Source organism: Octodon degus, unplaced genomic scaffold (assembly GCF_000260255.1).
Source record: "Octodon degus isolate 3935 unplaced genomic scaffold, OctDeg1.0 scaffold00160, whole genome shotgun sequence".
NCBI classification, from domain to species: domain Eukaryota; kingdom Metazoa; phylum Chordata; class Mammalia; order Rodentia; family Octodontidae; genus Octodon; species Octodon degus.
Genome location: NW_004524736.1, coordinates 4,550,765 through 4,578,729, shown reverse-complemented (window position 1 = coordinate 4,578,729; position 27,965 = coordinate 4,550,765). Strand labels below are relative to the sequence as shown.

At 47.9% G+C, this 27,965-nt stretch overlaps 1 protein-coding gene across 1 annotated transcript in view; it reads left to right on the top strand.

Annotated features, from left to right (window-relative positions):
- Rbm28 (RNA binding motif protein 28) overlaps positions 1-12,231 on the top strand; it is a 67,097-nt gene extending 54,866 nt beyond the window's left edge. The window contains exon 18 of the mRNA XM_023702870.1: positions 12,066-12,231. Coding sequence (XP_023558638.1) covers positions 12,066-12,231 — 166 coding nt within the window. The remainder of the gene's footprint in view (positions 1-12,065) is intronic.
- The last annotated feature ends 15,734 nt before the right edge of the window (positions 12,232-27,965 follow it).

Sequence of the window (27,965 nt, the reverse complement as noted above, 5' to 3'; positions counted from 1 at the left end):
GGTCCCTGTGCTTTGCTAAACTTGTTCCAAGTAGGTGCTTTAGGCCACTGAGCCATCTCAGCAGCCCCCTTCTTTCTCTTTTTTGTGCTTCTGGGGATTGAACCCTGAGCCCTATTCATTCTAGGCAAGTACTATGTTGCCTTGTTTGTTTTGGGTCTTTTTTTATTTTACTGTATTTTTTTTGGTTGAACTGTTTTTTAGGGGAGGTTTATTTTTTGTTTTTGATGCCGAGGACCAAACCCAGGGCTTCCAGCTTGCTAGGCAAGCATTCTACCACTGAGCCAAATCCCTAGCCCCTATGCAAGTACTCTGTCACTAAGTTATAACTCTATCCCTTTCCATTTGTTTTCTTAGCTACTTTGACCTAATGTATATATTTTTTTCTGAGTGAACTTTAGATAACTCTGACATGCTTAATATCAACAACACAAACTTTGTTCTTACAATTGGACTGTGTTAAATCTATAAGTTAACTCTAGCACATTCCATCTTCATTTTTTCCTATCATTATTTCATGGGTTTTCAAAATTTAAAAAGTTTTAAATTATAGGTTTTCTGTCCCTCTCTTGTCAGTACAGTGAAGCCTGGGTATTTCTGGTATTGTTGTTGCTATGTCTCCCCCTCCATCCCCTTGGCCCCAGTGCATTTTCTAATTGGTTATTGCTAGTTGATGAGGAAGCTATTGAATTTTGCATCCAGCCACTTTATTAAATTTGCCTGTTAGTTCTAATAGCTTTTCAATTTATTCTTGTGGGCTCTCTGGAGCCTTTTGCACAAACCAATTCAAATGAATGATTAACTCTCCTGCTGAATCAATGACCTTACCTAAATCAGGCCTCTTGTAAATTGAGAGAATTTGGCCGATGGAGAAGCCTGTGTAAATGTGGTGTAAAACAGGGCCTTGGAACTTTTGGATAGCTTCAAGAGCAGTCATATTCTTTAATTCATAATTTTGCTACTCAGACTCTGCACTAAAATAGGTGATAGAATTTTAGATAAAAGAATTTAGGTATCAAGGTGTGCATTGCAATGTTTTGTGTTTATGATGAAAATTGGAGACAATCACACAATTAACATTGGCAGATTGGTTAAATAAATGTTCACTTGGATTTTACCTCAACTTCCTGACCCTTCCCTTGAACTTCAGTCTTAGAAACTCTACTGCCTAAAAAAAAAAATAAATAAAAATAAAAATAAACTCTACTGCCTGCAGGATTGATTCCTTTTCCTTTTTGGTTTTGGGTATTGAATCCAGGGCTTTTGTACTGAGCTTTTATTTCTTATTTTGAGGCTCAGGTGCTAAATTTCCCACTTGGGCTGGAACTTGTAATCCTCCTGCCTTCCAGAATCCTAGAATTAAATATTTGCATCCCCATAGCTGATTACTTTTTTGCTGCTACCTCAGTCCCTTGGCAGAGGTCAGGTTGCTGGGCAACACTCTGAGGCAGAGGTCTGAGTGCAGGTGGTGACTGGGGAGGACTCGGAGGAGCAGTCTGCAGAACAGCAGGAGGAGCTAAAGTGACAGAAGAGACACTGTGGCACTGCTATAGTTCAGCACAACCCAGGGAACTCCAGAGACTCGATGGCCCTACAAAAGGGGCTGCCTTGGACAGGGGTTTAACCTTAGGGGAAGATAGTTCCCAGAAAGGAAAGCAGGCGTGAGCAGCCAGCATGTGCTCAGAGAAACAAATGCTTTTGCCCAAGGCAGATACTGGGTAGCATATCACAGCATTTACTGTACCTGGACTCTCCGAATAGGGATGACCACAAATTCTTTGCTATTCTTTCCACTCAGAGAGGAATAGTTTCACTTTTTCTTAAATATGAGCTGGTTCCATGATTTTTAGTTTAAAGAATGTAGCAGAAGTGATGATGTAATCTATGAGACTGGGACTTGGAAGATGTACAGAATCTGCTTTTCACTCTGAGAGTACATATTCTCAGAGGCCATCACAATGAAGAAGTTCAGCAACCTTAAGACCACCGTGATGTAGGGGAGGCTTGGCTAGCCCTATGAGAGAGGGGCCACGAGGAGCAGCACAAGGAGTTAGGCACATGAAACGTGGGCCTTCCAGCCCAACCAATACCTTGGCTCAGCAGAGCAAATGACCATAGGCAAAGCCGTGTGGAGAAGAACCTCCTAGCTGAGCCCTGTCCATTTCTTGACCCACAGAATCAAGAAAAATAATAAATTGTTATTTAAGCCCACATTTTAGAAAATAATTTAAATGCAGAAATAGTAAAACACTTTCCAGTTCATTCCTTTCCCTATATTATTTGTCCCAGTTTGTGGCACCACAATCTGCCTGGTCATCCAACCCCAAATACTACATTTGTCATGTAGTTCTCCTTTACTCTCACCTCTGTTCCAGCAGTCCCCAACCTGTCTGGCACCAGAGATCAGTTTTTATGGAAGACAATTTATGGAGTGGGTAGAGGTAAATGCCAGTTTTCTGTGGAGGACTACCTGGATGACTCACCTGGAAAAAAGAGAAGCCATCTCCATTGTTACTAAATCTGGCCCTATCTCCATGTATTGTTATGTACAGAGCTGGCTATGTTTTTTCCTTATCCCATCAATCAGCTTTAAACAATGCAAATCAGTCTAGTCCAGGTACTAGCATGCAGTCGTCAAGCAAAGTGATGGGCAGGTCAGTGTTGCCCCATCCTGTAGCTCCCAAGAAGCATATGTATGCTTGGCAGGAGGGAGAGCCATGCTCCATGCATTGGGCTGGGCTGAAACCTCAAGATAAGAGGCTGTGACTTCCCAGGGCATAAAATATTATGTATCAGAGCTGAAGCACCAACCCCAAAACATTAGGTCCTACCTTGCATTGTGTTATGCAGACTACTCCTTTAACATACAATTTCTCTACATAATAGAGGGGTGATTTGGGCCTTCTGCCTAGCCCAGCTCATGGGCCTTGCATACTTCCCCTCATTTTCACAATCCCTCATCTCTGAGCTGCTCCCCTCTTCCCATATTAATAAAACCTGGGTTTGGCCCTGGATTGAAACCTTTGTTCCAGTTAACCATCATCCTAGCTGGACTTAGGACTCTCTTGGTTCCCTATAGCTGCAACTATGCCTTAGTATCTATTCTCACCATGGGTTGCGCTGGAGGTGGTAGATTGGAATTAACTCACTAGAATTCCGATAAGTTTCCTTTGGGATTACAAATATAAACTTCCTGAACTGTGATGAGGTTCTAGAAGGGCTTTCAATAGGTTTCCAGATGCAGTGATTCAAAGGAGCATACAACCTAGAGCCCTTGCATGCACAGTTCACAGTAGGGTTCATGCTCCTATGAACCCTACTCCTATGAGAATCTAATACTGACCTATGAGAGGCAGAGTACATGAGTTAATGTGACTGATGGGGAGCCTCTGTAAATACAGTACTAGTCTATAGTACTGTAGATTGGGGACCTCTGCTCAATACCATGACACTCACAAAGTCCTGCCAATTCTACTTTGAATAGTATCTGGGCTTGCTCCTCTTCAATACACCACCCATCTACACAGACCTTTGATCTCCTTTCCTTGGGAAGGTGCCCTGGTGTCCATACTGGCCATCTCGCACTCCACTCATGATCAGGGTCATCTCCCCAAGGGGCTTGTCACACCCTCCTGGGTGCACATCGTTGTGCTAGCTCCCCATCTACTGTGGGATAAGGGCTCAGCTTTCCCCCGACATACTGAGTGCTCTTCCTAACTGAGTTTACGATTACTTGACCCAGCTTTGCCTGCTGTTCTACTTCAGAACTTCAGACCCCACCAACACAGGAGTCATGTAATTTTTGCCACTTATACGCCATTAATCATTTCCTTGCTTATTCTTTAAAATGTCCAATTTCTTCCTCCTCTTCCCAACTGGTTCTCAGCTCAGAAATCTCTTTCTGAAACATTTTCTTTTTTCTACCCCAATATTGACCACCCACTGCCCACCAGGCTCCTGGTTTTCTAGTTTAGCAACCCAGACAATGGGCTTAAAAAGTGAATTCAGTAGGTCCACACCATTATTCTATTAACAAGTATGACTGATTTTTCTTAGGCTTCATCTATTGGAATAATAATAGTGTTTCATGCCTTGGTGCAGGGTCCAGTTGCTACAGTATTAGGGGCTGTAAAATTCAGTGACTATAGTATTTCATCAGAGCTTGTAGTATTTCCTCTGTTTAGTTTCAGTGGTATTTAGTGTCTATAATATTTAATATCTAGACCATTTAATTTCAGTGGTATTTGGTGTATGTAATATTCAGCATTTATAGTACCTAATAGCCATAGTATTTAGATTCCAGGGCATTTGGTGTCCATAGTACTTAGGGGCTGTCGTATCTAGAATCTATCATATTTCATTGTCATCTTTGGTGGCTGTAGAATTTAGTGACCGCCTGCAATGCAGCATCTAAGCTCATGTTCTGGGTTCCTCTGCTGCCTCTGGACAAACTGTCCTCTCCACAGTTCTTCTGTCTGCCCTGTCAGTTCACTGTTCCCTCAGCCAAAGTCCTCTGCACATAAGCAATTTTTCAGTCCCTTGGCAGAGCTACACTTAAAAAAAGCACTTTTCTGCAGTGCTTGAGAGATTTTCTTCCATTTTTCAAATTCAGCTGTTTCTGAATCATTTCCTACATTTCTCACCTGCTTCCATCGCTCCTTCACCCCCAAATTGCAGACCTTTTCAAAGTGGAATCTGGGTTTTTCTGTGCCCCACCTCTGCCTACAGAATGACAAAGTGAATTGGCACAAGCTCTGGGACCAGATGAGCAGGTGTTCGTCCAAAGGGATCTGTGGCCGAGAGGCAGAGGGTGACTCGCTGTGGCTTCAGTTGAAACTTTGTGGTGGGCAACAGTAGGGTGATAGGCCTGTCTGAGCTCAAAGGTGCAGAGTTTCACCTTAGACAGAGTGAGGACCCCTCCCCCCGTGGGCTGTGTGAGGCAAAACAGCCATCCTGTGGGAAGGGGCGCGGCTCAAGGCCTGGTGTGCTGGGCTCCCGAGGTCACTGGGAGCACTGGCTCCATACACGGCTGTTGCACTGACCTACGGGGTGCGGGGGTGTTGGGGTTATTTAAGAAGCCAAGCGAAGTTCTTCCTTCTTTTACCACGCAATTAGAAAACTGTCCACTGAGTCCCAGAAGTCCATGGTGACGGAGTTGTTTTGTGCTAATGCCTCCTCCTTAAATTAGAGGCTGGTGGCAAGAGAAACACCAGGTGTCCAAGTGACTCTCCTCTCATTGCTGGGACAAATACCCAACACTCAAAATGAAGGAAGGAAAGGTTTATTTAGCTCACAGTTACTGAAGGTTTCAATCCATATTCGGTTGGCTCCAAGGCAGGTGGCACATGCAGAGAATATCCATTCGTGGTGGTGGCAAAGAGCCGAGTACAAAGGGAGGCGCAGTGGCTCAGGCAGCTAGCTAAGTAAGCTCTCTCTTCTCCTTACACTGTAATGCAAATTACCTGCCCCAGGACAGGCACAGCATCCACACCCACAATAATCAATCACCAACTGCAGAAGCTGCCCCATGACTGGATGAGGCTTTGGGAGGACAACTAGACACAAACTATAACATTCAGTTCCCAACCCATTTGTTGAGTCAGTGTCTTTCTCTCTCCCGTCTCTAGATCTCTGCCTCTGTCTTTCCCTCCCTCTCCCACCTATCTGTCCTCTCTCTCTTTCACTTCATTCCATAAACATTTACTGAGCACCTATGGTGCAGGAGACTCTGTGCAAATCCCTATTTGAGTAAGACAGCTTAGAAAAACCCTGGGCTGGGGGTGTAACTCAGTGATGAAGTGATTGCCTAAATTCAATCCCCAGCACTTCAAAATAAATGACTTCCACTACCCTCTCACTCTGTGCCTGTGATGAGGACATTTCCCCAGCACTCACTTGGGTCCTCAGAGGAATCAGACTGTTTTAGTTGAGACCTGGTTCTGCTTCCTCATTCTACTTGACACCCTCTTTGCCTAGGAAGCCTCCTCCATCTAGCTAATCCAAGGAGCAGCCAGTCAGACCTGTGCTCTATGAAAGGTTGTCCTCTGGACTGGCCCTCTTGAATGGAGAACTCCATCCTGGCCACTCTTCATTTTCTCTGGTAACCTTTGTCCTCTGATTTAGGGCACATTCTGAAAAGTGTGATAAATTCAAACTGTTTTGACACTTCAAGAATTACAAAGGCAGGAATTTAGCCTTACCCCTGGGGTGGTTTAGATTTTTCAATTAAGTCCTCTAGCCTTTTTGATTAAAATAGAGACAGTTAATATCATCAAGTGATGCCCCCAAACTCCCTCCAGCTTTACACATTAGTCTTCCTTTTCTTGCCTCTGCTAAAAATGAATGATTTTCTTTTTTCTGGGTCTTTCTCTCTTTCCCGCTCTCCTCCTCCATTCCCCCTCCCCCTTTTCTAGTGCCTCTTCTAGAAACAAGTCCTCCCATTAACCCAGCCTTCCTGGAGATGATCCATATGGCAGCTGGATCCTGACTCCCATTCCTGAATTTTCATCCTTAGGGCCCTTGCCTTACTTCCTCTTGAGCCCACTCCTGTGGCTGTGCTGGATGATCCTCAGGAGCAGGCACCCCCTGCCCAAATAACTCTGTTAGTCATCAGTCTCCTGAGTGCAGCCCTCCCCCGCTACCTTGCCACTCAGTACCCATGACACATGGTCCTAGGACCCCTTGGGGCCTCCTGTCAGTGAACACTGTTGCCATCTCTGAGTCCCCGGCCCCACATCTCTTCCAGTTCAGATGCCACATTCCTGTTTCAAGCATTAACCATCATATCCTAAATTCCTCCTCCCTCTTAGCTGTCCCACACAGTGGACTGGAAAAATTCCAACTCTCAACAAGTGCAGCAAGTAGCTTTCCATGATGGTAGGCAGGCCAGATCACCATAAAGTCATGGTCTCCACTCCGAGGCAGGGAAAGTCTTGATTTGTACTGTTTGCCCATTCTAGTAGCATAACTGCTTCCACTGTGGTCTGCTTCAGATACCAACAGACATCAATTAGCCATTTCAGAGGTTTCAGCAGGGTAGTAGTGAACCAATTAGAAATGATAACTTTTTAGGGTTAATTTTATGATAATATTCACTTAGTTTTTTTGAAACAGGTTCTCACTATGCAGTTCAGGCTGGCCTTGAACTCACTTTGTAGCACAGGTTGACCTTGAACTGGTGGCCTCAGCTTCCTAAAGTGCTGGGGTTACAGGTGTGCACTACAACACCCAGCTATTTACATTTTTATATGATTCAATTTTGTTTTAATTTTATTTCCACATGCAGCTGTAAGAAATGATAGAAATGTCCCTATTACCCTTCATCGAATGATTATATCTTATATCACAATCAGGAAATTGACAATAATATCATCCATCCATCCATTCACCTTGCTCTGCCTTCTTATCTCATGTGCAGATTCATGCAGGCACCACAGTGAAGATGCAGCAGAATTCTCTCACAGCCTCCCTCCTGCTGCAGGTTTGTAACTACAGCCACTTCCTTCCACCTACCCAGCACCCTGTGCCAACCAGTAATCTGTTCACATCTATAATTCTGTCACTTCTACTATGTGTAATAAATGGAATCATACAGTATTAAATCTCTTTTGAATGTATTTTAATTAAACTCTTAGTTTTGAGATCATTGTACCTCACAGAGAGTTGTAAATAATAATACAAAGAGATACCTGTACCTCTGGCCAGTTTCTTCTAGTGGTACCACTCAGATAGCAGTAACAGAGTATTGCAGTTAAGACATTGACATTGCTAAGGTCAAGGTACAGAGCATTTCAGGGATCCCGCCAGTGGCCTCTCAAACACCTACCTGTTTCCTCTTTCCATCCTTACAAATCTATTCTTCATTTCTATAATTGTGCCATTTCAAGAATGTTGTATAAGTGACATCATTATTTCTTGTTGAATGTTAGTCCATGGTATAGGTACACTGCAGCATGCACTTCCTATGAATGTTCATGTACAGGTCTTTACATGTGAATATAGGTTTCAATTCTTTTAAATGTCAGAATGTCAAAGTATGCAGTTGCTGGGTGATGTGGTAAGCACATGCTTAATTTTGTAAGAAACTTCTAGACTCTTCTTCACAGTAACTACCCATTCTGCATTTCTAGTAAAGACGGGTGAGTAATCCAGTTTTTCCATGTCGTCATCAGCATTTGGTGTTACCATTACTTCTTATTCTTGCCATTCTGGTAAGTGTGGGATGGTACCTGATGGTGCAGTTCCTTAACGACCGAGGTACTGAATGTCTTTTCACGTGTTACATGCCATCCACATAACCTTTGCAGTGAAAGATCTGTCTTTTGTTCAATTTCTGATAGGATGGCTTGTTTTCTCAATGCTGGATTTTTAGAGTTCTTTATATATTCTACCTACTCATCCTTGTCAGGTATGCAGTTCCTGTGTACTTTCTCCCAGTCTGTAACTTATTCTTTCAATAAGGTCATAGAGCCAAAGGTTCTGATTTTGATGAGGTCTGATCACCCTAGTGTTTGTTAAAAGGCTATTTATTTATTTATTTTCAGATCCAGGGATTGAACTCAGGCCCTTGTGCTTGCCAGGGAAGCACTTATTCTACTGAGCCATCTCCCTGGCCCAAAAGGCTATTCTTTTTTTTTTTTAATTTTATTTATTTATTTATTTGTGTGTGTGTGTGTGTGTGTGTGTGTGTGTGTGGCCAGCTCAGCCCACCAGGGGGCGGGGCTGGCTGGCATGTGGTGCTGGGGGATTGAACCTCGGTCCCTGTGCTTTGCTAAACTTGTTCTAAGTAGATGCTGTAGACCTCTGAGCCATCTCACCAGCCCCAAAAGGCTATTCTTTTATTGAATTATTTTTATGCCACCATAGCAAATCAGTTGGGCATATGTATGTGGATTTAGTGTGGTTTAATTTTTAATAATTATGTTTAACAGCAGATTTACAAAACCTGCTGTCTGGGCAGGTTTTGTCATGTTCTTGGTTAGCCCCTCCAATTGTGTGCTGTGCCTCAGTTTTGTTTTGTTTTGTTTTAAATGTATTTGGTTGTTCAGGGTCTCACTACACAGCTCAGACTCATAATGATCCCCCTTATTTTCAGCCTCGCTAGTGCTGGGATTACAGGCATATTCCACTTTGGCCAGACTCTATGTCCTGCTCAGCCCGCCCTGGAGATTGAACTGCATTGAACTGCGGTCCCTGAACTTGCCTAAGCAAGTGCTTTAGTCTGCTGAACTATCTTGCTGGCCCCCTATGCCTCAGGTTTTGACCTCTTCCCCTGTTTCTGTGACAAAATAGATACAAAGTGAGAATTCCTTCATCTCTGGGTCCACAGCCCCCATACTCATGGCTCCCTTACATCTTCCCTGCCCTCTAGCTAGAATGAGAGATCCCCACCCCTCCTCCCACCTGAGGCTCAGGCACTTCAGGCTCTAAAGTTTGGCTCCACTCACTTCCTTAGCAGCCTCAGTTCAGTCTCTCTTCAAGCCCCCCTGGATCACTTACCCCTTCCCAAACTTGTTTTAAGTATTTAGTTTCTGCTTCTTCCTGCTCAATATACTCCACCCCTTTGGTCCAGCTGCAGCATGGGACCCTACCCAGGGCCTCTGCAGCCCACCTCTCCCTGAACCCCATCTCCCTGACCCAGTGGTGTTTTCTCCAGAGTTCCTTCCCATGGCCCCCATGGATCCCCCTCTCTTGATTTGTTCCTGGTTTCTGCTTTGTACCTTGGGGTCTCTCATTGATGGGGATTCCCAGGGCTATGCCTAGTCCTCTCCCCTCTCTTCCACCCTCTTTCAGAGCAGCTTGTTCACTCTCAAGACCTCAGTGACCAAGGCCCACTGGTTCCTCCTGTGTTTGAGCACCATTTCTCGGCCCCCACTGCCTCCCCAGGTCACTTGCGGTTGCCTCAAACTCAACCAGTCCAGATGATGGAACTTAGAAGCTCTTCGCTGCTCCAGGATCCCCACCCTAAAAGTGGCCACCAAGCCCATTTGCACCAGCTCCCTCACCCCAGTCTCATCTGCCCCAGTCCTCCTAAGCTCTTCCTTCCTCCCACCTTCCTTCCGTAGCCAGAGTCACTGTGTGCTGTCCTTTCTCCCATCTCTCCTGTAGTTACTGCTCTTCTCATTCACTGCCACTGGTTCCAATCAGCATGATTCTTTGTCTGGACAGTGGAGGCCACTCTTCCCTGATCCTCTGCTCTGTAACCTCTGCATTGCAGCCACAATGATCTTCCTCAAGTGCAAATCTGACCATGTCACTAGCCGGCTGAAAACCTTGCACTGGTCTTCAGGACCCTCAGGGCCAGCCAATCCTAAGGTGGCCCTGTGGGGTCCCATCTGGCCCAGCTCTCCTCTTCAACCCAAGTGGGCATGGTTCAGCTGTTCAGTGGGCCTTGGAACCTCTCTCTGTTAACAAATCAAGATATAATTTATATACAATTCACTATTTCTTGAGTGTCAACTTCAGTGATTTTTATTTTTGTTTCAACTGGCACTTAAACACCTGAGCTAATGGGCAGGCCCCTGATTTAGATTTTTATTTGTTTATTTATTTTTTTTTTTAGGTTTTCTTTCTTTTTTTCTTTTTTTTGGGGGGAGGCAAGGTCTCACTACACAGTCCAGACTCATAGTGATCCTCCTAATTTCTGCCTCCCAAGTGCTGGGATTATAGGCACGTGCCACCACGCCCGGACTCCATCACTGGCTCAGTGCACCTAGGGGGCAGGGCCAGCGTGGCATGCGGAGCCAGGGATCGAACTCTGGCCCGTGTTCTTACCCAATCAAGCGCTTAGTCCACTGAGCTATATGGCTGGCCCTAAGTTCAGTGATTTTTAGAAGTCACAGATTGTGCAAACACCATCTAATTCTACACTATTGTTAGTAGCCCAAAGAAACCTGTACCTGTGGTATTAGTCGCTGTCATTCTCCCACCTAATCCTGCCAACCGCTGATCTACTTTATAGATCCTGAACATTTTTCATAAATGAAACCATGCAACAGGTGGCTGTTTATGTCTGATTTCTTTTCATGTAGCATGTCTCCAAGCTTCCTGAGTCTCACCCTTAATCTGAGACCTTCAAAAACATTGTTACTCTACCTCACAGCATTCCTCACAATCCTCTACCTGCTCAGAACTATTTCAGCCCTCAGATCTAGCCCCTTCTCTGGGTCCCTTTTCTGATCCCGATCCCTTACCTTTGGGCTGGGCTGGGACCTTTGGTTTATGCCACAGTAGCCTCACTTCTCCCAGCAAAGCCCAATCCCATATCTTGTTACCCATTTTGCTTCTCTGCTAGACTATAAACCCCACTGGGGCAAGGGTTTGTCACTCTGTTCACTCCTGAATTCTAGCACCTGGCCCAGGCCTGGCCCACAGGCCTTCAGGAACATGTGCTATGTGGGGGGAAAAAGAATCAGGTCTATGAGATCATGGTCATTCAGGACAGGGCCTCATGACCTTTCCATCTGGCCTCTTATTCACCCCCCCCCCAATGGCACGAGAATGGAATATGATTGTGTAGCGAGGGGCTTTGGGCAAGAAAGAAGATCCTGTGTCTCAGAGAATCTGAACAGTGGATTGCGGGGAGGAAGCTACTTGTCCAAAGTTGGGCAGGAAGTTTGTGGAGGGGGATGAGGACAGGCAGACGTTGAAGGACCTGGCTCTGAGCTCCTGAAGGCCAGGGAGACTGTGTCTGTCCTTTTCTCCCTGTTCCCAGTGCTGAAATGCAACTGACATGGACCCAGTGAAGGGATTTCTGGAGGCAGGCCTTGCCTGTGGGATTTTCAGCTAACAGCACCTTGATTCCCCTGCTACACTTCTGCAGGGCCAGGACAAGGTTCTATGCTGGGCTTGGCATGGTGAAGTTTGTGTCTTCCTGTTCACAATGGCACCTCTAGGGACTCACAGTTGTGTTGCTGAGAGAGCTGGGATCCAGTGAACAGAGTGTAGAGTCCTAGAGACAGGGATGAGGTCTCCCTAAATCCTGTGCCCAAAAGGTACCTGCCACCTTGGGGACATTTGACAGCTATAATCAGCTAGACTCCTACAGCCTGAGGTATCTGCCCTCTCAGTCAGCAACAGATCAGAAAACACAGCCAGGGCTTTGTTTCCAGAAAGTTCAGTGTGTGGCCCAAGTGCACCTTGACCATTGTCACCCAAGGCTCTATGGATGTTCCTAACCAGTTGGAAAAACTGCCCATGTGGTTCCCTGAGTTGGACGGCAGCGTGAAGGAGTGAGAATGTTGGAGTCTGCATGTTTTGTCTGTAGTTCATTCCTTAGGTGTTCCCATCCTCTCATCTGACTCTCTGTAAGGACCTGAGCTGGAGGTTGAACCTATTTTACAGATGATGAAAGGGAGGCTTCTTAGGTCTGGAAGGGCCTGAGAACCCCTTGGGGCAGTATTCAGCTGTGAGTGGAATCAAGTTTCTAGATGCAAGTCCTTTCTCTGCATTCCAGCCTCTCCCATCCCCCACCATGTGGGCTCTGAGAAGGGGAGGATGCTTCTGTCTCCTTGGTGGGAGGAGAGGGGCCTCGGTAAGGGTCGTGCTGTGCAAGTCTTGCCTAAGGCTCTGCTGGAAAGCCTGCCCTACCCTGCCCTGTACCAGGAACCCCAGCACTGCATTGGGCAGCACTGTGGGCCCGAGGTGTGGGGGCCTTAGAAACTGGGGACTCCCTGCAGCACTGGAGGAGGAGAGGAGAGGTGAGAGCCTGGGTGCCCCTGGAAGAATGCAGAGTTGGTGCTCCCTGGGGCTTCTGACAGCTGCAGCTCTGTGGAGGTTCTGGGGAGAGAGGTCATTTCTAGGGGAGTTGACCCTTGTGCATCACGTCTGCGATCCAACTTGGGATCCAAGTTCAGAGGATGAGTCTCGGCGTAAACCCCTCAGGACAACAACTGTCTGATTGAGCAAGGCACCCAGTTAAACTGCAATTTCAAGATAAACAACAGCTTTTTAAAAAAATTATAAATGTGTCCCAGAAAAACGATAGATAAAAGTTTAATATAGCGATGTCGCTAACACTACGTGGTACATACTTATACCCATGTATAATGTCGCCTCAAGTCTCAGAGAGGACAGCAATTAATTCAAATGAAGGAGTCATGACCCCTCGATTTTTAGAACCAAGTGTGTATTTTTGTGGGCTGGAACCTTTCAAATATTCCCTTCAAGTCTTAATACTCACTTGAAAAATTACTGGTTTGCTATACTTTTACTGTTATTTTATTAGCATTGCTTGGTTTAGCTGCCGATAATAACAATGTGGGATAATAATAGGACTTCCTCGCAGAACGGCAGAGGGAATGAAACGAGTTAAGTGGAAAGCACTTGTGAAGCAGGCGCCATTAATCCAGGGACGGCGAGCTGCGACTCTAGCCGTGGGGATGCGCCGCTGAGGGAGACAGGCCCGCAGGTGACCTCTGTGCTGCCGCCATGGACCTTCCCGCTGTGCTTCGGCCAGAAAGAGGCCCTGGCGCGCGAGTCCCCGCTGCGCGAGGCTGATCCGACCGCTTGGGGGCGCCACCGAGGCAACGGGACCCGGGGGGCGCCCGATCTGCTTCTCTGGGCTCGAATCGCTGATTCAGGGCAAGAAGGGAGAAAGAAAGGCGGGGGTTAGGGGGTGAGGAGCCAAAGATAAAGTCAACACCAATAAAGGGACTGCTGAGTGGGTTGAATTTCCTCCCAGCCCCAGCTTGGTAGCGCGTGGCTCAGCGCCAGCGGGGATGCACAGAGCGGCTGCGCTGCGACGCAGAACCCGGTCGTCAGCCCCATCTGGGCTCCTGGAGAGGGCGACACAGGCGGCGGGGGGGTGGGGGTGGGGTGGGGGGGTCGCAAGGGTCCAGGAATAGCCCAGCGGCTTCATGATGGTTCAGAATGGGATTTTCTCTCTGACCAGAACCTGTCCTCCCGAGTGAGATTCCCTCTCCTCTTCTCTGGGAGAAGCTGGGAGGGCAGCAGAGAGGACGAAGATAACGTAGACCTTGGCAGCGGGCATTTCTCCTCCTGCCCACCCATCAAGTCCTGGACACCCACCACTTATCCCCAGGAGCTGCCCCTGGGACAGGCCCCACTGGAGGGAGGATTTTGTAGGCATCATCCCATTCCAGTCCCCAGACTGCCAGCTGGGAAAGGTTGGGTAATTTTCCCTGGGGTCACATAGCCGGTAAACAGCTGAGCTGCTGGAGTCCAGTCTGCCCTGAATCCAGTTTTCAGTCGTTTACCATCCCATCTCCTGCTGGACCCATCTCCACTGGAAACTGCTTCAGATGTTATGGTGCCGGGGTTCAGCCCCGGACTCCCACGTGTGTGCCAGGCAAGCACTCTTCTGCTGGGGTCCCAGCGTCCTCCACGGGCACTCCATCCACATGGTGCTAGCTGGGCTGAGGTGCTGGAGGAGATGAAACTTGGTTTCCAAACCGGTTCCACTGTCGCGTGGCTTAGGCAAATCTCGATGGCTGCTTGGTGACTTGACTAGGTGCCCTCCTGCCTGAATCAGCTACTTATGGAATTGTAGCATGGTAAATCTAGAACAGACCTAAGTCATTGAATGCAAGATACAGACTTTTAGAGAGAGCAAGGGGGCCCAGAAAGGCGAACACGCTTGTGTTTGCAGATCACACCCCCCCGAGGTCTGGCCTCATGTACGTCTCCTGCACTGCCTGCCATGCTCTTCCTGGAAACCCAGTGAGGAAAGCCTGGATAGGACAGGCTTGAGCCCCAGACTTCTCTTTGTGTCTGTCCCTTTAGCCATCCAGGAGTGAAAAGGCAGAGCTACATACCTTCCTGGCTCAGCCCTGCAGCTGCAGTGGGCTCTGGCTATGCTGCAGGTCCACAAAGGTGGTGAAGCATGAGTTCACAGATGTGAAGAGCCTGGTCCTCTGAGCCAAGCACCTTTCGGAGGAAGCCCGTGGGGGCCCTGGGGCTCCTTGGCCTGGGTACCTTCCAGTTGCTCTGGGCAGAAGATGGTGGGCCTGCATTTATGGGGTAGCCAGGAGGTGCGGAGCACAAGTGGAGGATGAGTCACCTCCAGGCACTGGCACCCACAGCCTCTCCTGCCCATGCACACGGCTGAGGACATAGCTCAGCAGTCCAAGCACTTGCCCGACTAGCACAAGCACCCTGGTACGATCCCAGGTCCTGCGTGCCACGCCTGGGATCCGAGTACACATGCTGATCTCTCAAACTGGGTGTGGTAGTGCACGCCTGTAATCCCAGGACTGGGGAGGCTGAAACAGGCCGATCACTATGAATTGGAACTGCTGTAGTGAGACCCTATACTGAATAAATAAATAAATAAATTTTAAAAAGTAAAAAAAGTAAATTTATTGCATACAGGGTCTCAGTACACAGTTCAAATTTGTAGTGATCCTCCTGGTCTCAGCCTCCCCAGTTCTGGGATTAAAGGCGTGCACCCTCATGTCTGGTTTCCGGCAGTACCAGGGATCCAACCCTGAGCTTGCCAGGCAGGTGCTTAAACCATTGAGCTATCTTCCTAGCCCTAGCTGATTTCAAATAGCCCTGAAGTTGCCTTTTTCAGACACTTGGCTCCTCGAACTCTCAAGGTTAAAAAAAAAAAAGAAGTCACAAAGATCTTGTCCCGGGGGCTGGTGAGATGGCTCAGTAGTCTAAAGCACCCACTTGGAACAAGCTTAGCAAACACAGGGACCGCGGTTCAATCCCCCAGCACCACATGCCAGCCAGCCCTGCCCCCTGGTAGGCTGAGCTGGCCACACACACACACACACACACACACACACAAATAAATTAAAAAATTAAAAAAAAAAAAACCACAAAGATCTTGTCCCTCTGCCTAGCCAAAAGGTTCCTTGTTTTGTTTAGCCTCACAACAGCGAACAGTGATCCATATCGAACTGCCGCAAACGCATGCCTAGGAATATGAGGAGGATGGAGCTCTCACTGGGGATGGGGCCCCTTCCCCCTACCCCTGGCTCCTGTCACCACCTCTAGGCAGCAAGGAGGCTTGATGACCTTAGTGATGAGTCCCCGCTCAGAGGTATCCTGACCTCAGGACAGCAGGTGGCTCACTGGGGACCACTTTCCCAATTATCTCCTCCGAGGTCTGTCAGAATGCCTAAAATGTTACCCCTGGAGAGTTTAAGGAATTTTAAACTTTCCTCACTAAATCAGTCAACCCATTGGCCAAGAATACGATGAAAGGATTACAGTGCCTGCAGAATGAGGGAGTGGCAGAGGATGTGGCAGGTCACCATGACCCTAAAGATCCTGATCATGTTTTCTGCAGCTTAGGCAGCTTCCACCCACTTTGTGCTTGTGCTGTGGTCTCCCTATTAGATCATGAAACTGGTTTTCTTCCCCCAGAGCTGAGCATGGCACCTGGCACATAGTAGGCACTCAAAATGTTTGCCAATCAGGAATCTTTCCCCCAGCTGGGCGTGGTGGCACACACCCACAATCTCAGCCCTCTGGGAGACTGAGACAGCAATGAAAATTCAAGCCTGGCCTGGGCAAATTAGCAACTTAGTGAGATCTTGTCTTAAAATGGAAAAGAAAAAGCTCTAGGGATGTAGCTTAGTTCCAAGGCCCTGGGCTCAGTCCCAGTGTTCCTCCCCCATCTCTCTGCACAAGAATCCTTCCCCCAGCTCCTCTTCCAGACCCAGGACTTATCAGGATTGGCCACAGGGCTCCCCTGGCACTCCTCCCCCACACTTGGCTGCACTGGCTGCCCACGGATGAGCACAGTGGCAAGGGAGGTCTCCGGATTCCTCTAGAAGTGTTTTTCATAATCTAAGCTCCAGCAAGGGATTTGGGAATTCCTTAAGCAGCCAGTGTGCATTTGGGCGAAAACACTAGGCCTGCCAGCTCCCTGACATGTCTATTAAAGGCAGCCCTCCGCAGCCCTTCTGACCGGGCCTGGGCTGGGCGGCACCAGACCTTAAGGATGCTGCCAGAGCCCCTCGGGGCTGCGTGTTCTGTGCCAGTGCCTCGTTTCTCCCTACAGCCTGCCTGCCAGCCACAGCTGGCCCCTGAGATGGCAGCTGCTTGTCCTCCCTCCTGGGCTGGGGACACATCTGCATGTGCCAGTGCCCACATAGTTCCCAATTACTTTCCCTGCTGACTGCACAGGAACTGAGTGATTTCCCCAGCCCCAATTTTACCCCTGGGAAAATAATGCGAATGTTCCCGCAGTCGGTGCCCTCCCTGTGCAAGGAGATTCCAGCTGGGTCGGGTTCTAGGAAGTGCCAGGGCAGAGTGTATTCTTACGAGGGCAGGGAGGCACGAGGGACCTAATCCCTCCCCAAACAGGGCAAATGGAGCGAGGCTGCAAGCCAGCTGATGCAATATGAAAATGTGGAGGTGACGGGGGAGGAGAGAGAGAGAAGGCCCGGGAGGAGTAGGAAAGCCTCTTTTGCAGGAGATTTTGCTGATTTCTATTCTCTTTGAAGTTAGACTTCAAGTAGAATCAGGAGGGGAAAAGCAAGAAAGAAGTAAGGGAGGAAAAAAATATCAGGTACAGGCAGATGGCCTGTGCTCTTGGGTCTCACAGCAGGACTTCCTCCATGGTGAAGGCGGGGTGCTCCGATCATTCCACCTTTGGGGATGCAAGTGTGTGACCATCAGGGAGGAGCTTTCTGGACAACATTTTGCTAGAAGACAATAATATCTTAGAGGGCAGGTTATGACTCTATGGATCATTTCTCTTTCTTCTTTTTTTTTGAAATAAGGTCTTACTTTGTATAGAAGGCTGATCTTGAATTCACTGTGTAGACCGGATTGGTCTTAAACTTGCAGCAATCTACCTGCCTCAGCTCCCCAAGAACTAGGATTTCAGGTGTGTACTACAATATCCAGCTTTTTATTTATTTATTTTCCAATCAACAGGATCTTTTTTATTTTATTTTTTTTGTGGAACCGGGGATTGAACTCAGATCCCTGCATTTTCCAGTCAAGCGCTTATCCTACTGAGCCATCTCCCCAGCCCCAATCAACAGGATCTTGCTATCTTATTCAGACTAGCCTTTAACTCCCAGGTTCAAGTGATCTTCTTGCCTCAAGCTTCCGGAGTAGCTGAGACTATAGGAATGTACCAACCAGATCATTTCTGTGCCCAACACAGCCTGGTATATAGTTGTTTCTCAGTAAAGAATAGCTATGTTCTAGGGACTGTTCATCTCACCCTTTCACAAGGTTATGAGACAGGTACTATATGCAAAAACAAAACAAAGCAAAACAAAAAACCACAGAAGCACAAAGAAGTCAAATTACTTGTTCAAGGTCACAGAGTTTGTAAGTGGCAGAACTAGGATTTGAACCCATGTAAGATGACTTGAAAGATTATGTTCATATTCACTGTGCTCTGCAGGCCCTTGAAAGAGAGAGCAAAAAGAAAGGAACTATATTAGTCATAGAACTGGAAGAGACTGTGGACATCACTTGAACCCAAATTCCTTGTTTTTATCAAATAAAGACTAGAGAGAAAGGACTAGGCAGCTGCCAGTGGAGCTGAGCTTAGAACCATACTCCTCATGACTAGTGCCAGGAGTTTATGATGACTCCCTTCTCCCATCTCCTATTTTTCTTGGAAGAGGACAAAATACCCTCTAAAGTTTGCAGACTGACTCTTTAGCAGCAGCAGTGCCTGCTGGACTTGGAAAACTGGTAGACACCGAGTCTCTTCTCCTCCTTATCAGAGCCCCTCATCAGGCCGGCTCCATAGGGACACTGAAGTTCTTTGGGTCTTGGCAACCAAGCCCTCAGAGAGATGTCAAAGCTGCAGGTCTAGGAGGTGAGCAGGCTGCATCCCTGAGAGAAGCTAATAAGGCCAACCCTCAGGACTCAGGGCTCTGTCAGAGGCACCCATTGGGGCCCAGTCCGGGACATATGACATCTACTGTGGACTTGCTGTGCTTGGGCTGCTGCCAACATTCCCAGGTCTTTGGTAACTTGAATACTTAACATTTTCAGGGTAATTTTTCTCCCAAGGCATTTGTTCTGGATCACTAAGATATCAGTTTTGATTCAACATATTTAAAACTCATTTTTCCCCAAGACAAGACAAATTGAGTTTGTAGCTTCCCATATGGGGCTCTCCAAGAAGATTGGCACTGGGACCTGCTAGGTTCCTGGCCTGATGTTGTTGGATTAGACATGACATTTTTGTCCCACTTCTGGGGTTGGGGTAATTGCAATTATTCCAACTGGGACAAGGTATGATTTTTCTCCTGTGTGTGTGTGTGGAACAAATCCTGTCAGTTGGGTGAGTTTCTGGCATCTCCTATTTTTCTCTGCTGCCTTGAGAGACCTTCCAGAATAGAAACTTCCTATCAGTGCACAGTCAGGTGGTCTAGGGAGGCCTCTGTCCAGGCTAAGAGGGCAGAGGGTAGTGACAGTGCTGAGAAGGCGCTCTGTCAAGATGCCATGTGGGGTCTGGGGCTAATGGAGCATAGGTTTCCCAGAGTACTCTGGGGCTGGACCACTTCTCCTCTGGCCAGTCTTTCCTACTGAGCCCAGGAAAAGAGCCCCAGAGGTGGGACCGGAAAGGCAAGGGCCATGTCCATGCTGTGGAGATGCCAGCAATCTTGTGACCCACAGAGAATGGGGATGAAAGATGGCTGCTTGGAAGTTTCTAGGGTCTTGGTCAAGAAAGGTGGGGAATAACCTGTTTCCCAGAGGCTCTCTATCCCATGGTGGGAGGGATGGCAGAGATACTGTATTCTCTGTTGCCTCTGTTCTTTTCTGTGGTGCTGAATAGACTTTAAGGGTGGAGTGTAAACCAGTGATGCCTGTCAGGTATCTCCTGATCAGGTTTCACAGTGTGGGGATCAGACACAGGGGCAAAGACAAGCAGTGGATGGGAGAGGAGAGTCCCTGTGGGGAGGCTCTCGTATCAGCCTGGGGCTATCCCTCAGGACTGGAGATTTCCAGGTTCTCCAGGCCTTACCAGACTTGCCCTTCCCTTCAGTGACAAAAACCCCAGCCTCCATGGGGCCAGCTTCTCTCCTACCCCTTGAGGAGAGGAGCAAGGGAGGGTGGAGGAAATCCAGGCAGTGCTGAACTGTAGGGGCTGTCTCCTGGGCATATGCTTGCCAGCGGGGCCAGAGGCGGGCTGCAGCTCTGGAGTGGCTTGTGGCTGAACCCAAATGCTGATGCTTGGTTGGGCTGCAGTGGTAGCTATTGGTGGCCCAGTGTTTATGTTTTTGTCTCTCCGAGCTACACCTGTAGTGTATGCACCACAATGAGGAGAGATGGAGAATTAGCCTGCAACAGCTTTGCAGCAGCAAAAGCCTAATCTTGTTAAATAAATAAAGCCTTGAATAAATGCCTACTTATTCCCAGCCAATATTTTCCTGCTGCTCAAGGTAACAGAGCTCTGTGACCTTTGGCCCACTGCTTAACCTCTCTGAGTCTATTCCCAAGCCTATAGAAAATGAGTATAATACTATTTGCTTTCTTCTACCCGGCTATTGTGGAGATCAAATATAATAACATGTGTGAAAGTCTCTTATAGATGGCAAAGTGCTGTTCCACTGTAAGGTATCATTACAATTATGCCTGTTGTAAAGAGACCAGAATAGCTATCCCTTGCAACATAGAGAGTCAGCAACATGAGCTCCATTAAAGAGAGGAAAAAAGTGAGCCCTGACCAAACAGAAAGCCAATAAAATCACCCCAATGAGAACAATAACAATTTAAATGATTTACTATCACGGCTCATTCCAGTATAACCAATAACAAAAGCATCCTTCATTCTCATTGGAGATAGTTGTCAGAGACAAGGACAATCACTCCACTCTTTTCTAAGTACACAGTCAAACATTATTTTATGATTTGAGGCTCCGTGGTTGGAGTTTAAAGCCAATAGTGGTCAGTGGGAAAATAAAGGGTCTAAAGGAGTCTCTTCTCTTCCTGGTCAATGGAAGAAATCTAGACTGGGACCATTCTTGCCTTGTTTTGGTAAAAGAATCCTCTTTTTCCTCTGGCAAAATGCCTTATTCCCATTCTCATTTCATTACTTTGACTCAGATCTGACCAATATGACCAGAGTGATTAGTTCACCAATAGATGTGTGATCCAAGCCAGGCTAATGAGACTCAGCACCTGGACTTTCGGTGATATTCCTAGGAAAGAGAAGTCTTCTTTGCTGGAGGCTTCTTTCTTTTGCTTTTTTTTGTTTTGATACAGGGTCTCACTATGCAATTCAGATTCTCCTGTCTCAGCTTTCCTAGTGCTGGGATTACAGGTGTGCACCATTACGCCTGGTTCCAGGATCTGCATGGGTTCCCCAGCCAGCATGGCATGCGGTACCAGGGATCGAACTCAGAACCTTGCACTTGCCAGGCAGGCTCTTATGCTGCCAAGCCATCACCCTGGCCCTGCTGGAGAATCTTCAAATTGGAGGTTTTGGAGGTCACCTTCACCATCAACTAAAAGTGGAACTAACATTGAAGGAAGCAGAGCTGAGAGAGTAATTCTCGCTGACGTGGTCTATGACACTAGAAAGATAAAGGGAGGCAACACAGTTAAGCGAGTTTTAGAACTAGCTAGTTAGAATAATCTCAGCAGTTCTGGTGCATAGGCACTGGCTGTAGTTGTCTGGAACCTGGCCTTGAGGCGCTTGGACCAGGTGACAGTGTCTTAGAACAGGTGGTTGGGGTGGAGACTGCTGATTAGTTGATTTGCATCTGCAAGGCATGTTCCTTTTACATTAAATTAGTGAACTTCTCCCCCTCCCCCCAACCAGGGATTGAACTCAGGCCCTTGCACTTTCCAGGCAAGTGCTTATTCTACTGAGCCATCTCCCTGGCTCCAAATTAGTGAACTTTGAAAGGGGTGGTTGCTCTGGTATTGAAGGCTGAGGTGTCAGAGTATCAGAAAATAAAGACAATTTTAAAAACTCGATTAACAGTGCCACTCTGGCGCAAGGCACGGCACGTGGCTGCTCATCCTGTTAGTGGCCAGTCTAGGCCCGCTCACAGGTAGCTGCAGGCTTTCCAGAAGCCAGAGACGGCAGGCTGTGGTATGCAAGCAGTTTCCTGGCCTCTGCTTGTATTCTGTTCACTGTTCTCCCTCTGAGCAAACCTGTCACCTGGCCAAGCTCACGGTGAATGTGAGAGAGGACTACTGGGGGTGATGGAAGGAGAGGGGTCCCAGACAGCGTGATTCATGCCTGGAGCCGTCTTGGCAACAGTCCACCCACAGCTTTCCACAGCAGGGCAGCTCTGATTGTGAGAGTAGGCAAAGTTTCCCTTCAGCTAAATTCTACGATTGCTAACTTTCCTCCAATCCTGTCCACGAGACCAGACTTTGGCAGCCATATCTGCCTTGGGCTCACCCAAGTGGACAGACTGCCAAGAATTCCACCTGCTCTCATGCTTTTCCTTTTGCTCTTAAACTCAGCAGCTCAAAGGCAAAAGGTACATGGGAGTTCAGCTCTTGATCTCGGGCACCCAACAGACCACCAGTATTTGTCTTGCACCTACTGTGTGCTGGGATCTGACCTAGATGCTGGGGATCTAGAGAGAAACAAAACAGACCCAAAGACAATCCCTGCCTGGTGAGAGCCTGCATGCTTGTGGGGTTGAAGAAGGAAAATGTCAATAAAAATGTGCAAGTGAAATATGAAGACCCGAGGGAGGAAGTTAAGGAGGAAGAAGCAATGACTTCAGGAGAATTCTCTCAAGGGTGGAGTGAGGTAGGGGTGTTGGCACAGCGAGGGGGCAGAAGTAAACAAGGAGAGAACTGCAGATGAGCCTGTCCTGGTTTCAGCCAAACCCGTGTGTGTGTGTGTGTGTGTGTGTGTGTGTGTGTGTGTGTGTGTAAGATTTCGAAGGTAACTTGTCCTACAAAAATCTAAGAGGGAAAAGATATAGAAGTCTTTTTCCTTTACCGGTGCTCTGAGGGCTTCTTTCCCTGTGGTCAACTGAACTGGCCTTGGGATCCATTCGGGAATATAGTGGAGCACAGCGCTGCCGTGTGTCTAGTAGATTGTGGAGGTGTGGCTCCTGGCCCCTTCCTCTCTGGAGCTGCTCCCCTGCTCTTCTTCCTAGCTGCCAAGAAAGGAGCACCTTGCTTGAACATGCCCTGCTGCCATGCTTTTGCTCTGGAGCCAAGGGACCATGAACGGAATTCCCTGAAGCCATGAGGCAGTTCAAACTTTCCTCCTTCGCGTTGTAGGTGTTGGGTATTGTGTTACAGCTTCTAGAAAGCTAATACAGTCTCTATGCAGTAAATTTAATATGGAGGACAGCTACAAAGCGGGGACACTACCATTCCCCTTGGAGATGGAGAATTCCTTCCTGGGGCACCTAAGGCCTGGCAGGGATGGGCAGAGATCTCTAGAGGCTCCAGTAGCCACTCTTTTAGCTTTTTTCTCTAAGCTTCAGGACTCGCCTCTCCAGCATCCTGCAGCTGGCTTTTATCACATTCTTCTTGTTTAATTTGCTAAATCTCTGTTTTGGTTCACTGTTTCACACCCACACTGATAGTCTGCCATCCCCCCAAGGCCCTGGGACATCTGCCAGGCAGTGAAATCAAATGTGAAGTTAAATACAGCTCAGCTCCACATCATATTCCCATTCTCCTGCATCCCTCTATCCCTCCGTCCTTCTGAAGAAAACAGAATGCCCAAGTAGTGGAAGGGCGGCACCGACTTGAGCCTTCCCCAAAATGTTCATTCTAGATATTTTACCCAAAGTAGGGTATATTGATCTTTCTGTGGGTAGGATCAATATTTTGCTGATCTTGTTTATCTAATTTCATATATATTTTTCTCTGAGGTATTTAAAGGTAAATCCCAGATGTCAATCCATTTCACTCTAATTATTTCAGTTTGGGTCACTGGTGAATAATAAAGCAGTAAAAATAATTTACATCCTGTCATCACACCTAATAAGATTAACCATAATTCCTTATCATTGTCGAAAATTGCATCTGCACTCAGATTTTTCTCGTCGTCTCCAAGTTGTTTTTTCAGACCTGTATCTGTGAACTCAAAATGAAGAGGTTTGCTGAGGAAATGTGGAGTGAACGGAATTCAAATAAGTTGAGCCTTCTTGGTTGAATCATTCTTGGGCTTCATGCAGAATTTGCTAAATAATGTGCTTCCTATACAAAAGTCTCCACACTTTGGGCCACAAGCCAGCCTAGGCCTGGCTGTGCTGGGCACTGTCACCAGTCAGTGGTCATGAGGAGGCACTTAGCTTTCTGCAGGTGCCTTCCTCTTCCGTGCGCTCCGTCCCCTCCTTTATGAACGTCTTACCTCTCCGGTCTCCCTAATGCCTCTCCTTGTCCTTGTCTTTCCCTGTCAAGGGCAGCTCTCCGGAGTGGGTCCCCTCCTCTGGAGGACACTCTCTGCTTCCTCTCTTAGGCTGAGGCCTTGAGAGGATGCAGGGCCTTCGGCTGCAGCCTTCGTGGGTGCTTGGCTCCGGGGATTGAACTCAGGCCCTTGCACTTGCCAGGGAAGCATTTCTTCCACTGAGCCATCTCCTCGGCCCCTGGCCCTTGGTTTCTCTAAGAGCACAGCTTGCCACAAGCACCCCAGGGTGGGAATTTGACAATGGAGTCGTTCCTGGGAACTAGGAATGGGCACTCGGGAGAGAGGGCCGTAGAAGGGGAAGAGCCCCTGGGAAGTGCCTTATTCATTTGGCTCCTGGGTGGGCCCGTGGGCCTGACCCCCATGCAGGTGGCATCCTGTGGCTGCCCTGTGGAGAACACAAGGCTGGCATTTACCCACAGAACCCTGTACCCTACTCATCGCAATGTGCACCCCACTTCAGCTGTGCTTGTGGGCTGGCAGGCACCCTCGGGTGGGGCAGCACCGCCATGCTGTGGGGAGTTCTGGGCAGAGGACCCATGGGTGCAGCTGCAGTGAACTCAGGTCTGTGGCACTAAAAGCATCTGATGTAGCAATTCTCATTCCTTTTTTTTTTTTTCTTCTTCTTCTTCTTTTTTTTTTTTCCTCATTCCTTTTGCTTCCCTGACTTGGCAATAATAACAACATAACTTACTGAGAGATTTTTTTTTTTTTTTTTTTTTTAAATAAGGGCTGGCCAAATAGCTCAGTGGATTAAAGCACCTGCAAGCAGGCACAGGGGCCAAGGGTTCAATCCCCAGACCTGCCGTGCTGATGTTGGCCCTGCCCCCAGGGTACGCTGAGACTGCAATTGAGACTGGGTGTGGTGGTGCACTACTGTAATCCCAGCACTTGGGAGGCTGTAAACAGGAGAATCATTATGAGTCTGATCTAGTAGTGAGACCCTGAACACCCTGTAGCTCTTTCCCTAAAATTAAAAAAAAATTATTTATTTGGTACAGCGTCTCGCTTACCCAGCTCAGACTTCTAGTGATCTCCTGTTTGTCTCTCCAGTACTGCGATTACAGACCCAGGTCCTTGCCCTTGCCTGGCAGGTTCTTAGACTGCTGAGCTATCTCTCAGCCTTTGAGGGGCTTGGTGACAAACTGAGAACCAGCTGTGAGTTTCTTTGTTGGGACCTGGGGACCTGGGGCTGAGTAAGGTTTCTGCTCCTTTTCTTTGCATCCTCAGTTCTGCCATCCAACCCCTGAAAGAATAAGCTCCCAGGGAAGGCAAGGACCTGTGGAGCTGGTAATGACAATGTCCCAGGGACTTATTCCAGATGGATTTGTGTAGTTCCAACATCACTAGACAGATCCCAGCGTTAAGAGCCTGGAGGGAATGACTGTAAATTCCTTTTGGAGAATGGGGCGCACCTTTCTTGGCTGCTTGAAAGCTTCTGGGTGAGAGCTCCTGAAAGGGCTGCTGGGTTCTCCTGGATTTTATTCTCACTAGACTTAGCATAGCACAGTCTGGCCTTTACAATTTGACTGTCCTCAAGTTGGTGCTGTACGCAGAGTCTACCAGCTGTTTAGCAGGCATGAGCTGCAGCCATAGGGGAGACCAAGAGAATATCTGAGGAGGGAAAAGGACCTGAAGGGGAGCATGAAGAGCTTTCTACCCAGACGTGGGCACTCACTGCTGTGTAGGATGAGACACCTCCAAGCCTCTGCTCTGAGGCTCCAAGCCTCCCTTCTGCGGTGGATGGCTTCCCTTCTCATTCCCAGCTGGCCTGCTCAGGCTGGGACTGCCCAGAGACAAGATGACTCAGCTGGCTCCAGATAACCCACTCGCGGGCAGACATGTTGTCCCCAATCCCCTGGCACCTACCTCAGGTGGCAGAAGTCTTGAGTAGAATGTGGTACTGCACCTTCCTAAGCCCCTGGGAATGACAACTTAGCTCAAAGCTTCACCCCTGGACAGTGCTACCCCACTACTACTACTTAGGGATCCATACTCCTTTCCATCCTGACCTGTCACCTCTGGGAATTCACAGGGCTGAAGACCCATAAGAGCCTATCCTCCCTCCAGCAGCTTCTTTGCTAGGCCGAGGACAGAGACCCAAGGAGCCTGCCTATGGCAGTGGCTCAATACATAGCTAGCCTCTCTGGGCTAGTCCAGGGCAGAGTGATACAGGTGGGCTATAGTGGGGACTCCTAGAAGTGAGAGGTGGGGCTTAAGGCCTTTCCAAGAAGAGCCATAAATGTCACATGTTTTTGTTCTGGTGGGCATGCTTTCTATTTTTTTTTTTTTTGTAAGTTTGCTTTATTTTTCTCTTTTTTCATTTTCTGGGTATCTGTGGCATGGTCCTTTCTCCCCATTCTCCGCCCATGTGGCTCACCTCATCTTTGACAACAGAGATGGTCATGTGACACAGGTCTGGCCCAAGAGCCCACTTGTAATGTTTGCTGCACTCCTGAGGAAGAGATGCTCTTCTCCTATGATCAGGGCACCAAGGACCCCGGAAGCACAGAGATGCTGGAGGCCACTGTGGCCTCCACACAGGAGGGAGGGGTTTACTGAGGAAGAGAAAAATGAGAGGAAACAGCATCAGACATGAGCCAGGACCTAGACTTCTTATCACTTGGGCTGATGCATTGTCTTTTTATCTAGGTTTGTTGCTTGGATACATGTTCTCCAAAGCTAAAGGAGTATCGCCTGGCACAGAGGCAGTCACTACCCTGGATAGCCAAGTGACCCGCTGAGGCTGCTACAGCCACATCTGACAGGTCTTTTCTACGGCCTTCCCTTACTTGGAGCTTGGGGCTCCCTTCCCTCTCCTCCAGGCTGGTACACAGGTGCAATGGACTGAATATTTGTGTTGCCTGCAAATATACATGTTGGTATTCTAACCCCCCAAAGTGATTAGGAGGTGGGGTGTTTGAGAGTGATTAGCTCATGTGGATGAAGCCTGGTGAATGTGATTACCACCTTTTCTCTTCCTTTTATGGTAGGATGTAAGAAGACTGTAGTCTGTCCTGCACAGGAGGGGCCTACCCAGAATCCCACTGTGCTGGGTTCTGATCTTCAACTTCCGGCCTCCAGAACTGTGAGAAGTAGATGTCTGCTGTCTGTGCCACCCAGGCCGTGGCAATTTTCTACAGCAGCCTGAGCTAAGGTGGCAGGACAGGATCCAACAGCTGTCATCTCCTAGGAAGGAAAGCTGGCATCCGTGTGCTCCTTGCTAGCACCAATGACATTTGAAGCCGGCTGCTAATTGTAATGGAAAGGGGAGGACGGTTCACTGAAAGCCAGTACTCTGTTGGCTCATTTTCTGATTTAATCCCCAGAGGCCCCAGCAACATTTTTTTTTTTTTTTTGTTTCGTTTTTGGTGGAACCGAGGATTGAACTCAGGCCCTTGTGCTTGCCAGGGAAGAGCTTATTCCACCGAGCCATCTCACTGGCCCAAAGATTTATTTATTTATTTATTTATTTAGGTACGTGGAATTGACTTCAGAACCTTGTACTTGCCAGGCAAGTGCTTATTCTACTGAGCCATCTCCCCAGCAGCCCCCAATAACATTTTTGGTAGCAAGAGAAGGACTGCCTTTGATGAGCTGACCCCAGAGTCCCCAAGACCCCCAGAACTTAGGTTGAGCAGATTAGGCCACTGTGAACTGTAGGGACAAGGGCTCTGCATCT